At 35.0% G+C, this 9576-nt stretch overlaps 1 protein-coding gene across 6 annotated transcripts in view; it reads right to left on the bottom strand.

The window, feature by feature from the left end:
* LOC106880554 (uncharacterized) overlaps positions 1-9576 on the bottom strand; it is a 92302-nt gene that overhangs the window by 22397 nt on the left and 60329 nt on the right. For all 6 annotated transcript variants that reach the window (XM_052972451.1, XM_014930565.2, XM_052972449.1 and 3 more), the window contains exons 12-17: positions 9325-9543; positions 6691-6826; positions 4457-4622; positions 4191-4306; positions 2617-2702; positions 2186-2352 (exon numbers count right to left, since the gene is read on the bottom strand). In XM_052972451.1, coding sequence (XP_052828411.1) covers positions 2186-2352; positions 2617-2702; positions 4191-4306; positions 4457-4622; positions 6691-6826; positions 9325-9543 — 890 coding nt within the window. The remainder of the gene's footprint in view (positions 1-2185; positions 2353-2616; positions 2703-4190; positions 4307-4456; positions 4623-6690; positions 6827-9324; positions 9544-9576) is intronic.

Below are 9576 nucleotides of genomic sequence, written 5' to 3'. Positions count from 1 at the left end.
ATATATATATAATTTTGTTCTTTATTTAAAGGGCACAATATATGCATTAAAGCGCTACAAATAGTTTCATATGTTGAGAAACCTCAAACATATTCTTCAGGCACAAACCACATTTCCTAACGAACTAAAAAAATTGGATAATAGAAGAAACATAAAAAACTGAGAAAGCAGCATATAGAAAACACAGAAAGTAAACAATGGAAAACGAAACTAAAATGTAAAAAATAAAAAGTAAAAAGGTAAAAGAGCTATCTTCCTTAGACATTAAATGATAAGGCTGGAAAGATCTTAATTCAGTCAGGAATAGGTAGAATTTTCCAATTCTTCAAAATATATTTATACATATGCATGCAATCATAAATTAAAGGCACAGTGATGGGAATAAGGTTTACTCCTGTTTATGCAAACTCTGTAATGGGATACCTAGAACAACAACTCTACCAGGACACTTACATCTATTAGTCTACAAGTATCTTCTTCTCTGTCTTTAATGATTATGTCTGGTCAATTATCCTGAATAGTTCTGTCAGTGTTGACTGGAAAATCCCAGAGTATAGTGACATTTTTATTTTGAATGACTAGCTCAGGATGATGTTCATACCAGTAAGTAGGAGTGCTGATTTTGTAGTGTTTACATATTTTCCAATGTAAGTACTATTCTACCCTATCATAGTGGTTTTTGTATTCGTTTGGTGTCAGCACTGGACATCCTGAGACGAGGTGGTCTATTGTTTCCTCAAATGTATCACAGAATCTGCATTTAGGGTCAGAACCGTTTTGAAGAATGTTAGCCTGGTAGATTTTGGTAAGCAAGCTTTGGTCTTGTGCCGCCAATGTGAAACCTTCAGTCTCTGCTTTCAGTCCTGAGCTTCTCAGCCACTGATGGGTTGTTGCTTGGTCTACATCAGCATTCGATGTATACACTGTCCATGCAGAGGCTTCTGGATCCACTGCTCCACAATTTGTTTCTGCTCATTTAATTTTGCAGTCAGTTTAACCCATTTTGCTTGTTTGGAGGCAGTGATTTCAGTTTCTTCATCTAATTCAGGGTTAATGCCAAGTTTCCTTGCAAATTTGCAAGCTTCCTTGACAATGGAATGTGATTTTTTGCTGCTTTTGTGTTTGCACACAAGCTACAGCATCCAGTCTTCTGTACTAGATAAGTACTTGTTCATTGCTACTGTGGAGGTCTTACAACACAGTTCTACTTGCATCATTCCTCTTCGCCCATTACTTCTAGGTAGGTACAGACAATCAATATCTGCTTTTGGGTGGTGCATGTTCTTAAATGTCAGTAGTTTTCTTGTCTTCTTGTCCAGTCATTGGAGCCCTGTAAAATTCCAGTTAATGATGTTAAAACTGTATTGGAAGTGTCAGGGTGTTAATGGCTTCGATGTAATTTTTGGAGTTGAGTTGAGTTTTTAGTACGAGTCTTACTGTCCTGTAATACCCCTTTCTTATTTTTTCCTTCATAGTAGCATGTTGTATACCATCTCCTTTGTTTATCCCCAGGTATTTATAGGTAATTATTATTATTATTATTACCTCTGCCTTAGCGAAGGCAGAGCTATTGTTTCAGTTGTGTTTGTTTGTTTGTTTGTAGACAAGATATCTCAAGAACTGTTGGATGAATTCGGATGAAACTTTCAGGGATGTTTGGCTTCATGACTGGCATAAACTGATTAGATTTTGGGGTCAATCCGATACCAGACAAGGATTCTGGATTGTCGATTCACTTTTAGTATTCTCATTTTTGAGAGCAGTTGAGTTTATTTCAGATATTCTCATTTTAAAAATCATCTCTGGCTAATCATTGAGAGGACGTTGGTGTTGCCTTGGTGGAGATTTGTGCTCTCTGAGTGCTCTTGTTAATAATAACATTATTATTATTATTATTATTATTATTATTATTATTATTATTATTATTATTATTAAGGCAATGAGCTGGCAGAATTGTTAGCATGCCGGGCAAAATGCTTAGCAGCATTTTCTCCGTCCTTACGTTCTGAGGTCAAATTCCACTGAGGTCAACTTTGCCTTTCAGCTTTTTGGGGTCAATGAAATAAGTACCAGTTGAGCACTGGGTCGATGTAATCAACTATCCCCCTCCCTTCAAAATTTCAGGCCTTGTGCCTATAATAGAAAGGATTATTATTATTATCATTATCATTATTATTATTATTACCTAGGCGGTAGATCACAACAGGAAGCCCTCTTTTCTTAGCCTTCTGTACAAGTTGTTCAGCCACCCACTTTGTCTGTGAATAACCTTCTGTAAGCTGTTTGTGGTAAATGGTGATGTCACTGTCCTCACTACACTGCTGTAGACCATGGGGAAACACAGCATCAGTACTGGAAGGAAAGATCAATGACATTATTTTAGGGGTGGATTTCTGAACTTTTTAAAATTGGTATATGAATGTGTGTGCACTTGTGCGTGTGCATACGTACTACATACATACTTACATACATACATGCATGCATATATGTGCATTTTATACAGATGGATTAAAACGACTTTATAATTAAAATGCAGCAGAAAATAATCAGAGCACAAACAAGCCAAATTTAGGCTATATTATTATCTCATACAAAAGAATATCAGAAAGTTCTTACCTGATGTAATGCAGGGGTTTCACTTTACCTGTGAAGGCAAACACTATGATGTTATGGGTACCTTGTACGTTTGGTCTTTCCAGAGCCTGAAAAGAAATTTATAGGAAGAACCAAACCTAAGAATTTTTGTACATAATATAGCATGAATTACCTACCATTCCCATGGGGCAAAATATGGTAGATCATATAGTCCTGTTATAGATTTATGTTTAATGGCCATCAATATTGATTTCGTAATGAAGTACATGGTGAATTATTGAAGGAAAGGGAATGAAATAAGGGCCACCAAACAGACTGCCCAACAACCACTAACACATGATTGAACCTCTGGCTCTCTAGGCTTCATGCCATTTCCACTCAGGAAGTCTCTCCTTTTTGTCTCTCCTCCTCCCATTCCCCTTTTAGTAACTGCCTAACTCAGATTCCCCCCTAATCACTACACCTAGTTCTTCTTCCCCAGAATGTCAATCTTCTGCAACTTCCATTCTGTTTGTGTCTTTCCTTGGGTGTCGATTCCCCATGGTTTCAGAAGAAACATTAATGACATCATTCTCACCAATCTTAGAACACTTGCAAAGGCCATGAGCCTGCCCCTTCCTCTGGATTCAGCAAGTAAAAAAAAAATACAACAAAAAACAAAATGCAGATTATATAGTATACACATTGGTTTCAAACTTTGACACAAGGCTAATTTGGTAGAGGGGTAAGTGCTCAACTGGTACCTACTTTGTTGCGCCTGAAAGGGATGAAAGGTAAAGTCAACCTCGGTGGAATTATAATATATGTATGTAACCAACTTATCCCCTCCCACAAAATTGCTGGCTTTTTGCCAAATGGTGAACCAATATTTATTTTATTCACCTGAAATGAAACATACCCTGATGGAACTGGAATCAGGAAGTGAAAGAGGACCAAACTAAATATTCTTGATTGTTTTTTGGTCTTGTTTTCATGTGCAGGTTACAAAAGCCTTGCATTTTCAAGGTGAGTAAATAAGCAGTTGTGATGTTCATGCCTGTTCTATTTATGGTGTTAAGTGAAGTGTAACACCTTAAATCCATCATGGTTTCATCTTGCAGGAAGTTTATCTCTTTCTCTATGATGGTGGGGAGCGGGTTGGGATTGCAGAAGTACCATCAAGACAAATGACATGACTTGGGCATTTTTTAAACTGACAAATCTGATTTCTTTCTTTACGTGGCTGATTTCTTCCAGATGAGAGAGAGAGAGAGAGAGAGAGAGATCATTCCCACCCGCCCAGTACTTGACTGGTACTTTGTTAGCTTTGAACGTATGAAAGGCAATACCACTACCACTACCACCACAACTACAAGTAGTACTAGTAATGGTGCTTGGAGGGATTGTGACAGTCATGGTAGTGGTGGTGGTGATGGTGTTGGTAGTGGTGGTTGTAGTAGTAGTAGTAGTAGTAGTAGTAGTAGTAGTAGTAGTAGTGGTAGTTATAGCAGAAGTAGTATTAGTAATTAGATTTGAACTTATGATAGTGTGTGGTTAGTAAACATCTAATACCCTTTAACCTCAAATCCCTCTCAACCTCTCAGATAGGTACTTACATTGTATGGGTAGGCTAGGTTTACCAATGCTGCAGCATGAATGATAAAGTCTATCTCGGTACACATGTGCAGGTAGTCATCCATATTCATTCCCATGTTGGCGATGGCCACATCACCTGAATATTAAAATGAAAAAAAAAAAAAAAAATTCATTGTATAACATTTGTTTGGTGATGATGCAAACAAGAAAATAGAACTCAAAACACGATGATGAGGCCATTAATAATAATAAAAGAAAAAACTGAAGCAGCAGGAAATAGAATTACCTTTGACAGTTGCTAATCTGCTTTTCATTAAATTTGCAACATTCTTCTGTTTTTCTGTTGCTTTGGAAGCTTCTTTAGGCAAAACACCAAATTTTTTTAAAGAATCCATCAGTCGCTTCGTACTATCCATATTTGGTTGTTCTCGGACAAGACAGTAAATGAATGTCTAAAAGTAAATATAAATTTAATTAAAACCAATATCGTTTATCTGTTACTTGTTTCACTCACTGGACTGCGGCCATGCTGGGGGTACCACCTTGAAGTGTTTAGTTGAACAAACTGATTCCAATACTTTTTTTCTTGTTTTTTTTTTTAAAATCTGGTACATATTCTATCAGTCTCATTTGTTGAACAGTGAAGTTATAATGGACATACAAAAATCAAGACTGATCATCAAAAAGTGGAGGAGGCTACGAATAGATACAAAGACATTCCCCCCACATACACATGACATGTTTCTACACAGTCTCCATCAACTAAATTCTCTCACAATGCATTGGTTGGCATGGGGCTACTATGCTGCCTAAGGTGCTGTGCAGTGGGACTGAACCTGAAACAATGTGGTTGCAAAATGAGCTTCTTAACCACACTGTCATGTCAACACCAATAACTCTATCTAATATACACTGTCTGTAAGGCAACAAACCAGCAGAATCATTAGCAGGCTGAGCAAAAGGCATTGCAGCGTTTTGTCCATCTTTACATTCTGAGTTGAAATTCTGCTGATTTTGACTTTCCTTTTCATCCTTTAGGGGTTTGATAAAATAAGTACCAGTCAAGCACTGGAGTCAATGTAATCAAGTAACTCCTTCCTTCCAAATTACTGGCCTTGTAGCGAAATTTGAAATCAATATATATTGGCTGTGGTTTTTACTGATGACTGTCTTTCTATCTTTTTCTCTTTTGCCGAGTTTCTTTTTGTTTCAGCATTGTTCTATTTACTTCTAACAATAGATTTTTTATTCTCTACTTCAACACTTCACTTAATTTCTAATTATATTTAATCAACGTAATTAGAAATTGCTTTCATTAGAGACAAATAAAATTAAATAAAACACTCACAAATAATGAAAATGTATAGATATTGCATTGAAAAATGTTGTTTATAAATTGTTTGTAAGTCAAATGCAGACATGGTTAACAACTTGCTATGCAACCATATGGTATCAGAGTGAGTCCCAATGTGTTGTATCATGAGCAGGTGTCTTTAACTATAGTCCAAAAATGACCAAAGCTTGCATGTGAATTTGATTGACAGAAACTGTATGGAAGCCTGTCATACATAAACACATACATATATATATATATATATATATATATATGTATACATGTGTTTGTGTGTGTGTATATACACACACACATATATGTATACATACAAACATACATACATACATACACACACACACACACACACACATATATATATATATATATATGGGAGAATATACAAATAATAACAACAGACGAGGACAGGTGGTGTAAATAACAAAAGTATATATTAGTATGACGCTCGGGAATACGGAAAGTCTTTGACGTTTCGAGCTACGCTCTTCAACAGAAAGAATACGGAGACAAGGAGAAAAACACGGAGAAAAAAAATTGAATAGTGTTCAGTCAACGGTCAATCATTTAAAGACACCTGATCATGATACAACACATTGGGACTCACTCTGACACCATATGGTTGCATAGCAAGTTGTTAACCATGTCTGCATTTGACTTACAAACAATTTATAAACAACATTTTTCAATGCAATATCTATACATTTTCATTATTTGTGAGTGTTTTATTTAATGTATATATATATATATATATATATATATATATATATATATATATATATATATATAGAGAGAGAGAGAGAGAGAGAGAGAGAAAGAAAGAGAGATACATACATACATATATATACATACACATGTATGAATGTATACATACATGTGTGTGTGTGTGTGTGTACCTTTCTATCTGTGTTTGTCCCTCCCTACTACTTGATAACCAGTGTTGGTTAGTTTACATTTCTGTAATTTGGAGTTTTGGCAAAAGGGATTGATAGAACAAGTACCAGACTTATAAAAAAAATATAGGCATTGGGTTTGAATTGTTCGACGAAACCCTTCAAGATGATGTCCCAGCATGCCCACAACCCAATGACTGAAACAAGTAAAAGATAAAAGATAGATTAAAAGCAGATAATTCTAAAGAAAATAAATGGAATTATTTTTACAACTAATACCTTTGTGTTTAAAAGAAGCTCCTGAATCAAAAATGCTCCCAAGAATCCCGTTGCTCCAGTGACAAAAATTCTTCCTTTATGCCACCTATTGCCAACATGGAAAGACCTCCAGAATGCTCTCAGGCTCATGTCAATACTGTTATTATATAAGAAATATAAGAATAGGATTATTTTCACAGGAAGTATATATTGGAAAGGTAACAAATTCATTTGATATCTTGAGAGATGTTTTGTTCATATCCCATAGATAGCCTTCAATGTTTTCTATCCAAAGGGATTTTTAACTCAATATTTACATGTTATTAATTATAGTTTTATCTGCTTCGAGATCCAACATTCCAAGAAAGAATTATTTTATATTCTCTCAAAAGTTTATAAATTCTTATGATGTCAAAAATATGTCTTTATATATACATACATACATGCATGCATACAAACATACATACATACATACATACATACATACACACACACACATGTACACACATACATACATGCATACACACACATACACACACACACACACACACACACACACACACACACACTCACACACACACACACATATGCCAGTGGCATGTAAAAAGCACCCAGCACACTCTGCTAAGTGGTTGGCATTAGGAATGGCATCCAGCCATAGAAACCATGTCATAATAGACAGCTGGGGTCTGGACAACTCTCTGCTACCTAGCTCCATGTCAAACTATCCAACCCATGCTTGCATGGAGAGGAGATTTTAAACAGTGATGATGATGATGATGATATATATATATACAGACACATACATATATATATCATGTGATCATGTGTCTGACTAGACTATTGAATACAGTGTCCAATGCACTTTGCGTCATTTTAACCTTCAAATGATGCCACCCCACTGCTAGGTGAGCAGGCCAACATTTCTCCCTGATTGAAAGTGGGACTGGAGCAACATGAACTGAAGTGCTTTGCTCAAGAACACAATGTGCCACCCAGTTTGGGAATCGAACCCACAATCTAGTGATTGTAAGTGCAACAGTCTCACCATTAGCCCATGCACCTTTACATGCATGAATACATACATTCTTATATATATATATATATATATATAAAAGGAAATTTAGAAAATGGAAATGTAGCATTAATATGATTTATCATCTGCAAAAATTCAATATATTCTCTTACAGCTGTTTCAATTTAGTTAAAAGATTGAATTACAATAATTAAATCATTTTATTTGGCAAAATCTCATCAGAGGGGTAGAAAAGATATAGGTTATTAGGTGTTGTGTGTGTGTGTGTATATATATATATATATATATATATATATATATATACATACATACATGGAATCATCATATTTTACACCCACTTTTTTATTTTTTGTGCCTCATTCTAGTGATCTAAAAACTATGACCTTTAAGTCAAGACACAGTGATCACTTATCAGCTTTAAGCTTATAAAATATTATTATCATTTACAGAATTGTAAGGTTATAATGTTTTGAATTATTTTTATCTCAACAGCTTGATGGGAATTGAAACTAGTACCATACAGAAGCAACTAAATACTATAAAGCATTTTCTCTGAAACTCCACTGTTTCTACTAACACACTGTCATGTGATACAATATTATTGTTGGATAGGTGTAGGAGGCCAGATTTGACCAGTTTGAACATTAAACAAGCAGAAAATTTGGGGCCAAATATGGTCAATTTAAACGCCAAAGGGTTCATGTAAATGCACCAAGAAAAAGCAAATTTGCTGCAGTATTCATCTGGATATAATATTGCTAATGGTGTACTGTTCAAAAACAATATATATATCAATGGCAGATAAAAATTGTCTTAAGAGTGGCCAATAAGAATGCTACATATGCATTTTTGCCTCATTGAGCATTGTCAGTAGCTTGTGCTTACAACCAACCACATGCAAAGATGAAATATTCTGTCATTGATATATGGAAACAGAATGAACAATCACTGGTGTCGCTGATAGACTCCCGGCTGAATAAAAATCTGTTATATGCAATAGAAGCAGTATTAGATTAACATAGCCATCTGTTTTGGATAGAGTTGTCTTTTTAAACACAACAGATCCATAAGATATATGATATCTGGATGAATACTGCAGTAAATTTGTTTTTTCAAGTTACGTCTACATTAAATATGATACACACAGGTTTTAATTTAATACTGCTTCGGTTGCATATTATTATTATAAATATTGGTTTCAAATTTTGGTGCAAGGTTAACAGTTTTTGGGGAGGGTGTAAGTTGATTACATAAACCCCAGTACTCAACTGGTATTTATTCTATCAACCCTGAAAGGATGGCAGGCAAAGTTGGCCTCAGTGGAATTCAGAATGTAAAGATGGACAAAATGGTGATGATTCTATCAGCTTGCTGTGTTATAATGAGAAATATTGAGATTACTTTTTATTTTTCTACAAATGAAATGAAAAGCTGAAAAAAATTATAATCTTATTTACAACAATTAGTCTTAGGGATTTAAATATTTCAGAAACATAAAATATTGGCTTTGATTTGGTCAAAAATATACTTCAATTTAAAAATATGGTTCCGTCAAATATATTTTTCAATTTAAAAAGATGTTTTTGTGGCAAATCAAAGGAATACTTTGGAATATTTACTTTACAAAACCAGGATCGTGTCGCTCCACTTCTTCGAGTAGATTGGGTTGGGTGTACATTTGTTCATCTCCGTCAATAGATGGACTTAAGTTGAGACGGCCCTCGATTAGTTGAGCCTGTTGCTTTACTGTTGGGAACAGAAACAAATCTTTTACAGTGAGTTCCACTTTAAATTCTTCTTTCAAGTCATTAAGGAGTGTTGCTGCTAAAAGGGAATGTCTGCAAGGAAAAGAAATACATACATATATATAT

Source organism: Octopus bimaculoides, chromosome 13, assembly GCF_001194135.2.
Source record: "Octopus bimaculoides isolate UCB-OBI-ISO-001 chromosome 13, ASM119413v2, whole genome shotgun sequence".
NCBI lineage: Eukaryota > Metazoa > Mollusca > Cephalopoda > Octopoda > Octopodidae > Octopus > Octopus bimaculoides.
The sequence above is the reverse complement of the archived record's forward strand: the minus strand, read 5'-3'. Positions and strand labels throughout refer to the sequence as shown.